At 38.7% G+C, this 18,621-nt stretch overlaps 1 protein-coding gene across 1 annotated transcript in view; it reads right to left on the bottom strand.

Annotated features, from left to right (window-relative positions):
* Positions 1–18,621, bottom strand: part of RALYL (RALY RNA binding protein-like) — a 129,867-nt gene that overhangs the window by 84,373 nt on the left and 26,873 nt on the right. The window contains exon 2 of the mRNA XM_009276030.1: positions 7,733–7,808. Coding sequence (XP_009274305.1) covers positions 7,733–7,808 — 76 coding nt within the window. The remainder of the gene's footprint in view (positions 1–7,732; positions 7,809–18,621) is intronic.

The raw sequence follows: 18,621 nt of genomic DNA, 5'->3' as shown, positions 1-18,621 counted from the left end.
TAATGCTTGTTTAGACAGAATTTGTTGAGTTTATGTTATGCTTTCAAATGGAGGAATGATCTTAAGAAGCCTCCTACCCTGGAAAAAGAAGCAATCAACATTGCCCATCACTGTGCTTTTCACACTTTCCCCTGAAATGAAGGGCGCCCAGAAGTGCTCAGAAAAACAACTCAAAATAATGGATGGCTCTGAGAATTGAGAGGCAAACCAAACCACACCAAACTCTATAAACGGTATCTTAAAATAAATCTGAGAAGCAGAGAGCAAGTAGAGAAAGACTGTAAGCAATTTTTTAAGCCTCTGCTGTAACATAAAACTGCAAAACCAAAGGAACATAATCCAATCAGCTTTGTGATGGAGATTACAAAAGTAAAATGTACTGAGGAAACTGATAAAGTATTTTTGTCAAAGAAAAATAAAACTTTGATACAAAACCATAATCATACCCTGTAAATAAAAGAGCATCTCTTTCCAGTATATTAATATTAGACATTTAAATAAAATAATTTCCTCCAGAGGCCATGGGACGTATGAAATTGTAAAGTAAAGGCTGTTTAATATGGCTAATTAGTAGCATGTTAAATTAAGCATGCTGAACATACACTTCAATTGCATTACATGGAGAAGTGGTTGGGAGTGGGAAATGACTGTAGTATCTAATACCACTCAGGGAGTGCTGAATCATAAACCTGAAACTTCAGAGACCAGCTTGGAAAGAACTTGCCCTCAAGGGAAGCCTTTGCCAGGGCCACCACGTGCTATAGATGGGCAATGATGTGGAAACTCAGCCACCACTGGGTGGAGATCTGATCAGCCAATGCAACATGACGAGAGATGATTTCACTCAGTATTTCCTGGTCTTGTTAATCCGTCCACTAAATCCACCCTGCTAATTGTCTAACTCCAGGACGTGTCTCAGCTTGATGGATCCCAGGCTAGGCGGCTTCATGCCCAGCCAGCAATGGGAATACTGGGAGGAGTGGGACTTGAATAACTCCTCACTGGGCCTTCAAGATGTGGCACTGGGGCAAGGCCCGTTTTGCTTATTGTGGCCTTATGAGGAAGCTTGGAATTTGGCAAGGGTGAAAATAACTCACATGGGGAGGGTTAGTCTTATCTAAATCAGTCTTGGAAATGTTTATAGGTCAACTACAATATTAAATTGTGTAGAGCAAAGAGAGTGACTAGATAGCCCAGCAGTGCTGAATAACTTGCCTTCCCAGTTTACTTCCAAATCCTAGTCCCCTGCTTTCCTACATTATACAAATATTAGTTCACCCCTGGGTCGTTCGTCTTTGGTAAACAAACAAGTTTTCTCAGAAAGCAGACTTGGATGTGATCTGGGACAGTTTGCTCCCAACTCCCTCCCACTTGTACCAGTATCACTGCACTAGTTTTGGCTCCCCATGCCCCGCGTGGTCTCCAGCAGCCCCCCCCCCAGCACCTCACACAGCGGGGCCTGCAGTAGCCGTGCTCATTTTCATGCCACTAAAAATCCCACCATGCTGCTAGCCCGTAGCACAGTCTTTTTGTTATTTCAAGAGACCCAAAAATAGGTGCTCCTCCCATTCTTCTCAAATCCCCTCATCTCTGTTGCTGCTACAGGGGTGCCAGAGAAGACTTTGAGCTGACCCCCATGCTGACAGCCGTACAGAGGGGACATGGTGAGTCCATCTTGAGGCAAGGAAAGACACAGGCAGTGTGTGCATGGCCGCGCTGCTCCACCTGGCCTGGAGCTCGGCCCCACTCCTGGGGCAACTGGGGATGGAGCCATTAGCAACCTCCAGAATTAAGAACTAGAAGAGCCTTGTCCTGTTTTAATAACCCCAGCAAAGACCTCCAAAATGGAGAAAAAGCTTTCAGACCATGTATTTAACATCTCATATAACATGGTGGTGGACTGAAATGAAAAATAAATAGTTAAAATATTCTTTTATGATGTAGAGAAACAGAATGCTGGTCCATCAGAGTATTTGCAGTTGATTCTACTTTGGCATGTTGGGCATAAACCCAGAGGTAAAAAACAGTAAACAGACTTTCATATGCTGACACAGAACTGCTTTAGTGAAATACTGATCAAAACACCACAAAATTAAAAAGACAAAGTGTGATCCTTTATTTTACCACAACAATGCTCCCAAAGACTGCTTTAACATGTTTGCGTCAGCACCTTTAATCTTCACCTTGTGTTTCAAAGATATGAAGATTAGCCAGTAAAATTAGATTTCTGTTTCAGGCTAGACCCAAATAACAAGTTGTAAAATAATTTTAAGATGCAGATTTGTCAGGCATTTAGTTTTCTGCAGAAGTGCTGTGCTAAAAAAGGAAATTCACAACAACTTTGAACCTTCTGGGATTTAAGTCCCCCCCTCACATAGTGAACAGCAATGCAAATCAGGAGGAATGCTGCTGGAGCTAACAGTTATGTTAGATTTAAGCTGATTCCTGAACACTACCCTAAGCATATCTGTAGTTGTTCAATGAATGTGCTTAAAGTTAATAATGTGTTTAGCAGCTTTCTAAAGCGAAGCCTAAATCTTTCTGTTCTCCAAGTATTTTTAAAGCCTAATCCAAAATGGAAGTTGTTTTATTATGGATTGAGTGGCCTTGCAATGACACTGACCCACTCCCACAGCACTCTAACTACTCCGTCCCTGCACTCCTAGACAGTGTCTCTATATACCTCCCAGGCCACCTGTTCCTACTTCCACCTTTTTATGCCTCTTTTTTATGTTTTAATTTTTTCAGGAGCTCTTTTTTCATCTGTGCAGGCCACCTGTTACCTTTGCTTGATTTGTTGTTCATCAGGATGAACCATTCTTGAACTTGAAGGAGGTGATCCTTGGAAATCAGCCAGCTCTCCTGGCCCCCTCCTCTCTCTGGGACAGTGTCCCATGGGATTATTCCAAGCAGTGCAAGCTTGTTCTCCAGCAGTCAAGGGCTGTGATCAATGGGATCTTCAGCTGGTAGGAATTAGGGTATTAAATTACATTTAAGAGAGAAGAAGAAGTGGAAGTAAATTCTAGTCCAGTGAATGGCAAAGCTTTTTGCTGACTTCATTTGGTCCATGAAGTCTTTTAAATTCTCTGTATCACTTTTAATCGTGGCCTTTTTTTCTATGAACTGTACCAGGAATGCTAGCATCAAAAAGATGTAAAAAGAAGTATAAGTGGCATAATAAACTGGAGAACAAAGGAGAGTCTGGATATGTGAATGCATGTGTAAGTTGAAGAAGAAATGATATACGCTTATCTATCTTGCATCTAGTTATTCTTATAGCTGAAAAAAAATGATGTGTCTCACATTTAGGCTCATGCTAAATATCACATAGATGACATTAAATGAGATTATTTCCACACAGATTTTAAAACTATAAAGGTTAAAAAAAAGAATGTAGATCCTGAACTGAGGCATGGTATGGTATGGTATCTATACCATTCCAGGCAAAAGTGGATCTAACGACTTGGACACATAAGAAAATTATGTGGGTATAACACGTCATAGGACATCGGTTGCTCTGTATTAATTACTCATGTGCTTATCCAGCTCTAAATGTGATGCAGGTTTCTCTTCAGAGATGCAGAGTACTTTGAACAAGTTTGAAGCCTCAAGCAATTCACAATAAATAAAATCATGCAACCCTGTGCAGAACTCCGGTTTGCTTACCTTAAAACTGTTCTTAAATGGGTCTCAAATATCCAAAAATACTCTTGAAAAATCAGTAACAAAGGAAACTGAACAAACAATAGTTGTTATCCTTAATACTATGTTGTACGCAGTCACTGTTTTTTCATTGGATGTCTACCTTAAGACAGTTTCTTCTAGCCAAGTTTCCTGAACATGCTTATGAAACCACTACATGTGGAAAGTATCAAAGCTTGTTTAAATGACCATATAGCACATCTACTGTTTCCTCTTTATCCACTAAATCAGCTGCCTTGTCAGAGAAGGAAATTATATTGCTTCAACATAATTTGATCCCAATAATTCTATGATGGATTTTTTTTTTTTTTACCATCTTATTATCCTCTAGGTGTTGATAAATTGATTGTTTAATAATTTGTTCTAGTACATTTCTGGGAATCAAAGCTGGGCTGACCTGATAATTTTCTGGGTCCTCCTCTTCTTAAAAATAGGTATAACACCTGCCCATGCCCACTGGTTTTCTGCCTTACGTGACCTCCATAAATTTTTGAAAATGGTCACTAACAGTCCACACACAGATTCAGCTAGTCCTTTAAACACTCTAGGGTGAATCTCATCATACCATTTCCATTGAATTAACTTATTAAAAAACTGGTTAGCCAATCCTTTTATTCCATGCCCTCTGGTTAAAATTGATTTTTTCAAATAGCTGGTCAATTAACCTCTTTTGCTAAAGCAAAAGAAGCCTTTTCTGTATCATCTACTATCTGCTGTCCTTTCCCGCCAAGTAACAGCAGTATAAAAAAGCAGAGGAAGTTACTCTAATGACAATCTTTTTGTTGCTTTTTATACTGTTATATGCCTTAACCTTTCTGATATCCTGTCAGATGACTCTACTGTTCTTTTCTACTCACTTCCAGTCATGGGGTTTTGACTCCACATTTTGTACAATTCCTTTTAACTTTTCAGGATGTTAAAGAAACTCGATGCTGCCATAGTATTCCTTTGTTCTACTTCTTCTGCTTCTTCTGTTCTACCTTAAGAAAAGTTGATGCAAGATTTTCTGCACTCCTTTTGTCCCTAAAATTTCTTTCTAAGAGATCCTACTTACCAGTTCTCTGAGCTCTTTGAAGTCTGTCCTTTCTGAAATCCATTATACTATTTCTACTGCTCTCAGTCCTCCCTTTTCACAGTGAATATTTTGTGATAACTAAATTTTTAACCAATGTCTCTGTTAGTCAAAATCAAATCTAAAGTAACCACTTCCCTCCTAACCTTCTCCATCTTGTGTGTTGACCCTGGCCAGCAGCTAAACACCCACATGGACACTATCTCACTCCCCTACTGTTGTCCCCCATTGGGATGAAGGAGAGAATAGGAAGAGCAAAAGTGAAAAACCCTCATGGGTTGAGATAAATGCAGTTTAATAAGGGAAGGAAGGGGGGAAAAAAACAAGTGATGCAAAGGCAATTACTTTCCACCTCCCACAAGCAGCCCAGGCGGTCTCCAAGCAACAGCTACTTTGGAAGGAAAAAACTCCCCAGTTTTTATTTCTGAGCATGATGTTATATGATACAGAATATCCCTTTGGCCAGTTTGGGTCAGCTGTCTCAGATGTATTGCCCACCCCCAGCCTATTCATTGGGAAGGCAGAATAGGAAAAAGAGAAAGCCTTGAGGCTGTGCAAACACTGTTCAGCAACAGCCAAAACATTGGTATGTTTTAGTAACAAATCCAAAACACAGCACCATATGGGATCCTATGAAGAAAGTTAACTCCATCCCAGCCAGACCCAGTACAATGTTTTGAAATACGTAAATGTTCTCAACATTGTCAAGGACTTTATAAGCCATTGATTTCCTCCGATATTAATATGCTAACAGATACTGAGATAATGAAAGTTCTCCATTACCATCAGAGGAAGGCTTCTGTTAGTTGCTAAAAAAAGCTTCCCATAATCTTCTAGAGAAATAGTCTGTACTAGATCCATGAAAGGACATGATCTAAGATCTTTTTTCTCTTTAAAGTTCCCTCAGAACTTTCCACAGGTCTCTTTCTTATCCCTGTCTTGTTGTAGAACAAGTATGTATGAGAAATCATTCAGAAGCTCAGAGATGGAAGTGCGTATAAATGCCAGAAACCACAGAACATCTTCAAAAATCTTTTGAAATACTGACACAGGGACACAGTAGACCATGGCTACCAGTAAGACCTACAGAGTTTAACAGCTTGCAGTTGAGAGTAATAATAAAACAGGGGTTCTCTTCTCCAAAAATAATATTCCCATCACTTCAGCTAAGGGCAACTAGATAATAAAACTTCACATTACTATTATCTAGCACACAGGCTCAGATCTAAAATGCTCCTGCCTGTCTTATTCTGAGATCCCACCCTTGAGTTTCCATCTGAAGCTGTCAGACCAGACCATGCTTGAAAAAGTCCTGCTCAAGTGTCTCCGATTTCAGCACTGAGCTGTTGTTCTCAGAGCCAGTCTATCTGCATTTCAGCCACAGTAGAAATCAGTCATAACTCCTTTCATGGATCTGGAGCATAAATTCTGTAGTACTTTTATGAGAAATGAGATTTATTGAGCAGAAATGCATGTGTGCATGTCTGTCTGTCAATCCCCCTAACAATCTGGAATGCTTCACTAAGCTTGGTTGATTTTGGAAAAAAAGGTGGGAGTTTCAGGTTTGCACAAGCTGTATGAAAAAAGGCACTTGGGAATAGGAGAAAGGCACTATCAATGCTCTCCTGAACACCTGAGGAAGAAGTCCAGTCTTGTTAGAAGTTGGTTCTCACCCTTGACACACCAATCAATGAGAAACCAGTGAATTATTAGTCATTTCACTGAACCCTGCAAATATGAGGCCTTAGCCAAGCAATAAAGCATAAGGATTAAAAATTGAAATAGCACTCAGTTTAAAAAAAGAACAAAGAAAATTATTGATTGTAGTTCTAGAAGTGGAGACATTAATAAACACTTCACAAATCACCACACCAGTCTTTTTGTCAGTAGGTTTAATAAATGATAGATTTATAATTTTATTATGTACTTCATATTATTAAACATTACACTTTTATATAGGCCTAAAGTCTGCTTCTCTTCTGCAGTTCCATTTTCACTTCAGAAAAAGAAAAAAGGAGGTGTGGAGGGAAAATTAAATTACCAGTGCATAAACAAACAAATAAACAAACACCTTTTTAATGCAACACATATTTAAATTCAAAGCTTGAATTCCAGACTGAGCACTTGGGTGGGGTCTTACAGAACCTAACGTTCACTAAGTGCAACGCCAGTGGCTTTAGCATCCCTGGAACAAAACCTGTGCAAGGTGATTGTATTCTGCTACTTCGTCCTAAAGGAGCGTCACTGTCAACCATCTTTTCAAATAGCTTTTTAGTATAACAAGAATCTATGTGTAATAGCTCTTACAGTTTAAATCTGCAGTCCTTTCCTTTGCATTGTTCTTGCATTGGCAAATAACATCCATGATGTGAATACCGAGAAGGCAGAGATCAGCTTTTTGGCCTCAGTAAAACATAAGGCATTTTCACTAAGAAATAAAATTCTGGTCCGACTGATTTAGTTTTATCTGTTCTTCTGAATGCCTGTATTATCATTTAAATATCCTAAGTAGTTTATCTTTTTACAGCAAACAGAAACTCTGGTGTTTGTTTCCGACTAAAAGAGGGGCATTATGTGCATATTGTGATCATTACATCTAAGTATCAGTCAGGAATTTTGTTTGCTGGGCTTACTCCTAGCTTTTTAAGTTAGTTTTTTAAGACAGGTATCATATGGACAGTCTTTATCTCCAGAAGTTAGAACATTTTGCTCTGGAGTGAGTCAACAGATACAGGTCGTGTCAGACACTACAATACTTGCTCTTTTACTCACATTCAAAACCTTTCGGTGTGTACAGGAGCTTGATTATATTTCGTGCAAACACCAAAGATTGGATGGAAAAAAATTCCTTTGTCTCATTCATGGGCTACATAGTGACATTCGTAGATACATTTTTGGTTACCATAATTTTTCTAATAAAAATCGAATTGTAGTGAGTTAAGATGAAATCTCACTTACCTGTAAAGTGCTGAAAGTGGCCGCTTGTTGCCAGGTTTTGGTCTGTATGGTTTTGGTTCTCCTGCCATGTTGATATCTGAAAGCAAACATTTGATATTAGTAAGCCAAATGTCTGGAAGTCAGAGTGAGTTTACAAAGGCACCTTCAAGCCACTGAAACTGAGTAACAGTCAGTGAAAATGGACAGCATGCCTAAAACACCTATCTAGTTTTTATCACTTCTGAATTGATGCTATAAAACTTTCCTAAAAATTCTTACTGTAATGCATGAGGATTTTAGGCAAAGTGATTGGTAACCGATATTTTTTAAACATACATGAGTTTCCACTCAGGAAGCTGAAGCCAATAATGTATTTCTATTACAGAAGGAGACTTGAATGGTAACTTAGATGTAGAGACAAACTATGATCGCAAGTCAAATTCTGTTGTGGAGGGCTATAATGCTTCTGAGAAGCTGCCATTTAAGATCTAGAGAACCGCATGGTGATTTTTAACTGCCACTTCACTATTCACTCAAAAAGTTTTCAAAAGCAAATGAGAGCATCTATTTCCTACCTCAAATACTTTCTTTTTTTTTTTTGGTTCTGAGTACAAAAACACACTGGCTTTAAAAATTGTATGGAGAAAGAAAAAATCTGTTTTTGCACATACTTTATCTTAGACAGGTACTTATAATTCTCAACAACACCAGAAATCTTGTACACACTTTTTAAATGTTCACTTACATTATGCCTGTGTATTTATCCTTGAAATTTAAAAATATGTGAAGCTTATATAGACATTAGTCATGCTGGTTCTCAAGTTACTCTCTTCTTTTGAATCATACTCAAAGACATACCAGGAAATACATGTCCACCATTTTGATTGCTTGTAACAGTTACCCATGGAGAAAGAATCACAGACCCTTCTGTGGAGAATACCTTGCTCAAGCTTAGGAAGCTGTCTATATAAACACAAACCTATATTAAAAAGCTTTCCCCCTCCAATCGAATGTTGCAAAGTCGACATTACAACAAATCACATGGATAAAGTAAAACTTCTGATTAGGAAACAAATTCCCTGCCATCTGAGTGATACTGCAGCTAAATCTCTCCTCAGTTTCACTAATATATGAAAGAGTAACATTCAATAAAATAATCAGAATTATTTTAGTGTAAAATTGCTGTGACAGAACAACGTATCCCATTTACCGTGGAATCATCTGGTGATCAAGACTTTCAAGGAAGCACATGTTCTTGGTAAAGTCTATGCTTAACCTGAAATTGAGCCTAGTAGAAGGACAGGAGAAGTAGAAAGCTGAGGTGTAGAATGAGGAAGCATCACTGCCCAGCACAGTGATGCTAAAAGCCCAGACATTTTTATTTAAGCAATTCTTGACCTCAAAAGCTGCAGTAAAAGCCTGAGACTTACTGACTGGATACTTTTATTTCACACAAAGTGGAAAAAATAATCCATCTGACTTTTTTTAACCATCAGAAACATTGAAAATGTGTGTCCCTCAGATTTTTTGACAGAAAAGATTTTTTTATTGGAAATTTGATGTTTCAAAGATTTAAAAGAGTTTTAAACATATTTTCCATTTAAATTTGATATTTTGAGATAAACGAACATCTATTTAAAATTATAAAAGGTCCTGAAATAGAAAGGTTTTGTCTAGAACTATTTAATATAAAATATACTTTTTGTAAAATTTTCTCAGTATAAAGCATTTTGGAATTAAATCTGATTGTAGTTCCTTTTGTCGGAGCTGTATTACTCTTAAATCATAGTTTTCCATAAAATATTAAATTTCTTGTTTTACTTATCTCTCTGAAGTTGGATGAATATTAGAGACAGTTTTCATACCTCCTTGAAATGCTTTCCTGCCCTTAATCTTAAGTAAGTGCTTTATTAAATATATATTAATCTTCCTCTTACATGGTTGTTAAAAATTCAACTATGATTCCCTTATTTAAAGAAATATGAATTCTACTAATGTTGATGCAACAAAGTAAACCTCAAGCCACTGAGGAATTTTGATAGCTGTGCTGCATTTCCATTGGCTCCTGGAAATAACAGAATTAGGATGAAATTTTTATCCTGTGACCTTTAAAATAATTAGACCTTTCCACACTATTTTAATATGTCAGCTTTAAGGTCATTGACTGTATTGACTTTCACCATCTCTTACTACAATTAGGTCAGAATTTAGGAAAAAAAGTAGAATTATAATCTGTTCTTGGGAAATACCTGAGGCTGCGGGATTAATCTTCACATATTTTTTCATGTCTCTCATCTGCTTCTCTTTCAGAGCTACAGCCCAGGTCACTATTCTTAGGCATATGAACATTAAAGGATTTAAAAAACTTTTTCACATCCTTCCAGGACAGATCAGTACTACCTTGATGATTAATCTTGTAGATCTACATTTGCAACTCTACAACACCCACTTTTAACAAAGATGAGTAGTGTAGAAGACTACGGGCTGTTTGTTATGTGTTCCCTTTATTTTAATCAAATACTGTCAGAAAGGTAACGCTGTAAGAAAACACAGCTGTAAAGCTGTTCAGAATCAGTTAAGAGTTCCTCACACTTAAATAAATGTCTAAATGTACTAGCAGAAAACAGTGAACTATGTTTTACAGACAGTAATAGCCAGAATTTTTCTTTAACGCAGGAAATACTTCATACAAAAGCTGTGCACATGGGGCTTTTCTGTTAATATGAAAGTGATTGAATAGCTCTGCAACTCCCTAAGCACCTTGTAGTAGGTGATGTAGGAAATGGTTTAAAAATGGTTTAAAAAGTTAGAACTTATTTTCGCCCCATTATTTTTCAGCACTATCTACTACAACCTCAATTTTCTAACTAAGATTAGAAGTGAACTTTTCAACATTTCACAGGATAGATTATTTCTAGCTCAACTGGAAATCGTGTGAGATAACTTGTTCTCTTGCTTCATCCATCATTAGTTTCACAGCAAACATTTACGTCTACTAGGTCATAAACTGTGTGTCAAATAAATTTGTTGGCTGCAGCACAGAGATTTGTCTGCGCTAATGATTCCACCCCAAGGAATGCAAAGAGGTATCACTCCTTATTCTGTAAAATTAGCTACTGCACTTGTACATGAATATGAACCAGACAACTTGACAAAGGACACAGACATTCACATTGCTTCTATGTGGGAATGGAGCAGCCCAGGGACTCTCACTTTTCCACTCATTTTCTCTGATCATATACTATGAATGTTCAGTTAGACATCAACATTAAGATAAATTCAACACTGAAATTCAAAATATTAAGGAATCACTATGAATAGGAAAGTGAGTGTGCAGACAACAGCACATTGTAATGCAGCAACAGGCTCTCTGTGCTTTCAGAATCAAATGAGATTACTTTCTTTATTAAAAGAAATGCATCTTCAGTTCTATCTATTCCTGTTAGCACAGCAGAGTCTAGTTAAGGTATGAGATCTAGATTTCATTCAAGGCTGTGTGTCATCAGTAAAATATATCTAATTTTGAACATGGTATTTTTTATTTCTAATTATACTGAAAAGTGCATAGCAATTAATGAGAAGAAAAAAGACTTAGAATATGCAAACCATTTAGAGAGAGCAGTGATTGTATTCAGTAGCTACGTAAATTTGTCTGAAAGAGCATCTCAGCACAGTGTGATCTACCTTTCTCCTATCACCATTTCCTACCACTGCCTGCCTACCTCTTCTAGGCAGAAGAGTAATGACCAAGGAGACTCTGGTGCATGAACCTCCCATTTTTGGAGAGGCAGTATCAGGTAGCTCATAGGTTCACTGCCAAAGCCATCTGGGAATCTGGTCCTGAAGACAACAGTTGCCTTTAAACAAGCTTTGTAAGTGTAAGCAATGATACCTAAAGAGTATTCATACCCTAGAAGTGTTTCAATATTTCTCAGTATACCTGCCCCTCGTATTCTTTAAAAAGTTTTATTGAAAAAAAACCAAACTCAAACAAAACAAATCAACCACTTTGGTTCACAAAAACAAATGCCATAAACTAGAAGCTTCAACAGGCACTAGCTCAACCCATGAAAACTGGGATTTCGACGTTTTCTGCTGCAAATCCAGGACCTGTGTCTCAGGCTACATCTATAGTATAAAATTAAATAGTGCCCTTCCCAGACAGCAGTACTCAGTTCTCTCTTGTGTTAGATTGTTAGAATGGTTCCCGGTTTGACTTTTAGCCCCAGTTAACAAGTACCCTCCCATGCAATTTCTAGACATAGGTAGAGAACTGACATGAGCCAGGGACCCTTGCAAATTGGCATTTTAGTTGTGACCACTCTGCTTTGCAGGGTAAGACCAGAGAAAGAGAACGGTTCCAAGTACCTATAATTAAGTATTATTGATGTGGCCTCTGAGTGTGGGCTTCATGTCAGAAAGACTGGGGACCAAGACCTGGAGCTAAGAAAACTCTAAGGGCCTCTGTAGCTCAACAGCTAATTTTCTAAGACATGTTTCATCAGATGTTCTTCCACCCATTCTTGTGAATGGCTGCAGAAACAGAAACATTCCTTGAAAAATCCCACAGTTACTTGACTTAAAATTTTGGATGGAAAAGGGTGTCATTGTGTACTTCCAGACCAGCTCTGCTCTAGACCAACCTTTAATGGAAGAAATGGTAATTAACATACAGAGAAAGAATTCACACAATGAATGTATAATTTATATCCAGACAGAGATATGGATATAGGGAGATCAGGATGCATTTTCTCCTTTTTCAGATGACCCACAGTATATGGGACAGAAGAGGAAGACCAAGAGGTAGATGCAATTTAGAGAAAGCCTCTAGTCATGTGATTTATAGCACAAGTGGACACCAGCAAAGCTAAAGCTAATCTATCTTTCTTTTATACTCTTCCATCTACCAGTCCTATAAATCTCCCTGCTGTGTACTAAAGGAATTTTAATGAAGTCACATGACATTTTTTACATCATAGACTTCCTTTTTTCTTTATATATTACATTAATTACATGTCATCTCCTCCCTTTTCCACATCTCTAGCACTGAAATGTAAAAAAAGTGGAGAGGAAAGGATAGTCCTCAGTTCTGTTCAACTCTGTGCCCAAATTGCACAGCTATAAAGAAGAGACTTCCCAGAAAATTGAACACAAACTCAAATTAACTTTCAAGGCTAGTAAAATATTAAATGAAAGTCTGGGTCACACATTTTCCTTTTCCATAATGGTATTAAAAATAATTTGCTTGTGGGGCTCTCAGCTGCATTTGGATTTTCTCTTAGCATTGAAGTAATTGGAAGCCTTTTTTTGTACAAAGATGACAGCTATTGTTAATGCTTCATACAGAAAGAGACTCTTGTTGAATAGTATATGAAATTGCTTTGTTCAACCATCTCTTCTTTCATTAAATACTGCTAAAATGAAATGAGGCTATAGGATTATACAAGCTATCATTCTTAACACCATTCAGTTACAGAAGTGTCAGGTGTTGTCTTGCTGGAAAGCCTCTTTCTGTTCCCCAGGGAACTGGGTTAGTGTGAGGACAGGCGACAGCTAAAGGGGGAAATCCTGTCCTGTCTATGCACCCGTCACAAACCGTTCCTTCAGGGTCCTGGAGACAGCGGTCTCTCCCTTGGCTGCTGAACAGATGCCAATATGCTTCACAGCTGACATGGAGCATTGGCCTGCCTTGGTTTTTGTCTGCTTGCTGTCATCCCTGCACCTCCCGCCCCCAGTAATGGTACAGTCACTGGGCAGACCTTCCTGGCCCCCTCGGGTATGTGACAAGCAGTGGTCCATGACCTGCCCATCCTGCCCGGGGAAGAGGAGAATGCTAATTTTGTGGCATTTTGAAGACTGCCCATGGATTCTGCTGAGATTGCAGAGGCTGTAGATGAGACCTCCCAAACTGCATCTCTGCTGGCACTTGAATCCCTTGCAGATCACTCTGGGGGATGGCTGGAGGGGAAGGGACATCACAGAGAAAAATGCATGTCTTGTGAAGTGCTTCCTATGGGAAGGAAACCCTATTGGTGGCATCCTCCCCAATCCTCCCCCTCAGCACCAGACTTGTGGGTTCCTCTAACAGGAAAATCCACACTGCTGTTTTGCAGGTGCAAGAGATTCAGACTCAGCTACACGGGACTACATGGCCACAGCCACTTGTCTGCAGACCAGCTGTAAGAGCTGCAGGAGTTTGGGTGTTAACTGTGGAAATCCCTAGTTCGGTTTGTGCCATGGCAGCCATGAAGCTGGCTGTCATACGAGCACTTCACCCCACCAGAGCCAAACTATAGATGCAGGCAAGTGTAGTCTTCCTGTAAGAAGATCCTTTTAATTTAATTAAGTTTTCAACTGCTCTGTTTCCCACCCAGAGAACAAGATTGCTACCTGACAAGTACCTTTTAACACATGGACCGGCTAATTCTGCACATGCAGAAGATTAACATTGCCACAAGGATATAGGAAACCAATGGAAAAGTACATCAGGTACTTTCTGCTACCTTCAGGAAAAGAAGACAGCTATTTTAATGTAAGTTTATCCAGCCAAAAAGAAAAAAAAAGTTCAGGCAGGGACTCTCATATGATCCCAATCCTGCTTGCACTGTACTTTCTCATTGCTGTTATTAATGGGAAACAGAACTGGTCCTTGAGTTACAGCTTTTTTCAGACAGTGAGGTGTGCAAGGAGCACCTTTCATTCTTTGCCTTCTCTTGATCACAATAAAGATGCTGTTTACAAAAAGAAAATAGAGCAGCTGTCTTCTTTCAGATCAAGCACAGTCATTACAGGGCAACAGCCAACAAACTCTCTGCTGCTTTTCTTTGGTAACAAAAGTTAGTTATTACCATGAGACTCAGACAAAACTTAATGCTGACTAGATGTCTGAGTTTCTCAGCATTGCAATTAGCCTCAAGCAGCAACATTAAACAGTGTAGTGGGGATACAGTATGAAAGTCCCTCATCTACCTCTTTCAGATTTCAATATGATTTATTCTAGGGAACATGCCCTGAACCTCAGTAATTATCAACTCTTCCTCAAAATACTTTTTTTTTTCTCTCTTCTGATACTTGGCTACTTTCTCTGCCACACAGCCTTTTATCTAACTCACCTACTAATGTTAGCTTCATGCTCCAAGCAATAGTTTTCCATGACAATTGAAATCTGTAGTGTACAAGAGAGTTCACTATCCCCATTTCCCCAATCCCTTTGTCTTTCTCATTATTCTTCCCACAGATGGTCAACTTTATTAATGTAAACATGAACAAAAGGTATTTTTCCTAAAATAACCATCACAATAACAATATTTTGCCAAAAATTACCAATATTTTTTGTCTGCATTTTTTAACCATATTTCTTGGATACTGCAACAAAATTTGCTTACGTTTGAAGTGCATTTCCCCATAATTTTGAAAAGTGAACATTCCCAAGGCTTTCTGGGTGGCACAAGCAGAATGGTTTCCACAGAAATGCTTTCCAACACACAGCTCATTCTGCACATTACAGCAGCCCTGGGGTCTGTCCTGGTTTGGGCAGGAGGGCCCAGCAGCCCCAAGGGCATGTGGCAGAAGCAGCAGGAGACGGTGTGGGGCAGAGGGTGTGGATGGGCACCTTCAAGGTGCTGTTAGGTGGGAGCACAAAGTGTGTCTCTCTGAAAGGTTGGCTACTGTACCTGTTTCTGCCCCTGGGGTTTGTTGGCATAACAGTCATCACTGAGGGGCAGGTACATTTTTGATACCCTGAACTTTGCTGTCAAAGCCTTCAAGGGTAGGTCTGACCTTGAGGGTATTCCCACAGGCTAGATGTTTTCATCCAGGCTGACAACAGATCAGAGAGGAATCATGCTGTGGATTTCACAGAGTCTTGAAAAATTACGTCCATGGATCACAGGAGGCTGGCGGGGGAGACAGGAATGGACCTCTGCAGCCCCAAGTGCGCTTCCACCACTTTCCACTACTATTCCTCTCTAAAACACGCCTGATTTTATCCTCATTCTTTGTCCTGAAATTCTTCCTTTATTCTTCACTGTTCTCTTTGCAGTGATCTAAGCTTTCATCTTGTCCTCACCTCACTTCAACAAGCCCCCCGCCCCAAACAACTACTCTCAACTACTTTCAGCTGTTCAATTCTCCTTTCTATATACCCTCTTTCTGCCCATGATCTTCGTGTTCCAGGTTTATCTGGATTAGGGGATCTATAGAGGATGTTCTTTTCAAGCTCCAAATACACTTTGGAATTGCATAGCACAAGTCTTACAGCATTTCCCTTGAGATACAGTAATTTTTTCAGTGCCAACTTTACGAAAATTTGTGTCCCAAATTATAGACTCATAGAATGGTTTGGGTTGGAAGGGACCGTTAAACATCATGTAGTCCAACCCCCCTACCATGGGCAGGAACATCTTTCACTAGATTGGGTTGCTCAAAGTCCTGTCCAACTTGACTGTGAACACTTCCAATGATGGGACATCCAGAACTTCTCTTGGCAACCTGGTCCAGTGTCTCACCACCATCATTGTGAAAATTTTTTTCCTTAAATCCAAAATATCACATATTAGGGTTCTGAAAAGTTTTGCCTTTGTAACACAACCATTGTAAAATATATGATGGACATCCACAGAATGAGCTCATAGGTTTTCATGTAAAAACTTTAAATATTCCCTTAATGCTATCACAGTTTCAGTGTTATAAAATAATATAGCAGTAATACAAAAGAAAATGCCCTGTGATGCTCACTAACCTGAAGTCTACCATTTTTATTAACAGGTCAGGGTTGGGTTGAATAAAATGACAGTGGAAATGGAGATAATGTCACTGAATTTTAGCACACAGAAGGAAATATTATTGTGGAGGTGATTTACAAACAAATTATATGCCAAATCCAATATTTCTGTATTAGCAATGCTTAGGTTCTAACCATGTACTAACTCTCTTTCATTGCCAGTGCATGAAGTTCCCCAGTGGATTCAATTTGACAACGAAACTAGAACGGCATAGAAGCCTATTGCAAAAGCAGGACATATAATAATTGGAAATACTGACAAGCTTCAAAATGAAAGAGATGCAGTGTTGTTTTATTCAGGTCTCTTTGGCATTTCTGCAAGGAAACTATAAAAATAGTTGATAGGAATAGAGAAAATGCAATATTTTGTCAGACTGATGGTTCATATACTGTAGTTTTCTGCCGCCAGCTGCCCCAGATGCTTTGGAAGGAGACGCAAGAACCCCAAACTAAGTAGAAAGGAGATTATTTTCCCTCCATTCTCTTATCATCTCAGCATGATTCTCCTCCTAAAATGCTAAGTAGTTTAGGATTTCTTTAAGTCCTAAAGCATGATGTTTTATCTTTCCCCCTATACTGATTTTGTTAGTACCTAACTGGTACTAACTGGAACTGGAAATCACTACAACTTCAAATAGTCTTGCTAACTACATAAATGTCCAGTCACTCTGTTATTCTTACTAATATATCACATTGGCATATTTTTTTAACACAAAAATATGTTTCTCAACAAGAAGTGAGCTCTGTTTTGGCCTTATAATCTCCCCACCCTTCATCCCCTCAAACCCCTTCTCAACCACTATTCATTTTACCCATCAGTAATAACCAAAATCATAGAAGTCACGTCAGAAACCCTTTCTTTAAACATAAAGCATCATCCTTCTCTCTGCAATTTATTGGACTTTTGCTGTTTACTTCTGTAGATTTACATTTGGTCTTGCATGCAGGTATACTTTATATGCTGCTTCAGGGGTTGTCTCTCAAGTGGTTTAACGTGTACTATATATTATTAATGATATTAATTTGCATATATCATGAATCAATAACAGGAAACACTGTAATAGGTTACTAAAAATCATATTAGGAAATAAAGTAATTATTTTGAAACTCATTAAATCGCGTCTGAATATCAAAGGTACTACCAAAAAGACCATGTGACATACTCCAGTTTAATTTTAAAAAAGTAAAAGTATAAATTACCATGCATATTAATACACAGTGCTAGTGAAACTCTCAAATTGGTCATTCACCACTCTCCTATGTTAACTGGATCCACATTTTTCTGTGCTTCTCAGTAACATTTTCTGTCTACATTAGCTTTGCCATACAAACAATATATCTCTATTACCCACAAAGAAAATATGTCATTTTGGCTCAGAGACCATAGGAACCAAGAACTCCTCCACTCTGAGTTAATTCTTTTCCCCAGAAATCTGTGGGGCCATGAGATTTCCGATTTATTTCTTCAGAATATGATTATTTTGAGCAAACCACACATAAACACACAGCACAAATGTTTGTAAAAAGGCTTCAGAAACTAATTTCTACTGCAGTTGGCTTAAGAAATATATAGAGCTAGACAAGACAATAAACACCCATTGGACATTCTCTTCCTCGAAGGCTTTTTGGGCTTATATCAGATTCCTGTAAGGAGTCCAGAATCCTTATTTTTGCATCGAGTCATGATGCAAAACCAAAGTTCTGCAACTTGGTCATGAAGTTAAAACAGACATAACCTTCACCCCACACCCCCAAGATTAAAATTTTCACCCAGGTTGCTAATCCCTATCCAAGGTTCCTGCATTTTCCTTTTCCCTCATATATTTGTACATTGTGCTGATTTTGGCTGAGGTAGAGTTAATTTTCTTCATAGTAGCTAGTATGGGGTTATGTTTTGGATTTGTGCTGGAAACAGTGTTGATAACACAGGGATGTTTTTGTTACTGCTGAGCAGTGCTTACACAGAGTCAGGGTCTTTTCTGCTTCTCACACCACCCCACCAGCGAGTAGGCTGGGGGTGCACAAGAAGTTGTGAGAGGACACAGCTGGGACAGCTGACCCCAGCTGACCGAAGGGATATTCCATACCATGTGACGTCATGCTCAGCATATAAAGCTGGGGGAAGAAG

The sequence above is a fragment of the Aptenodytes forsteri genome, unplaced genomic scaffold (assembly GCF_000699145.1).
Source record: "Aptenodytes forsteri isolate BGI_AS27 unplaced genomic scaffold, ASM69914v1 Scaffold433, whole genome shotgun sequence".
Taxonomy (NCBI): domain Eukaryota; kingdom Metazoa; phylum Chordata; class Aves; order Sphenisciformes; family Spheniscidae; genus Aptenodytes; species Aptenodytes forsteri.
Note: the sequence above shows the minus strand (reverse complement) of the source record. Positions and strands in the feature narration are given on the sequence as shown.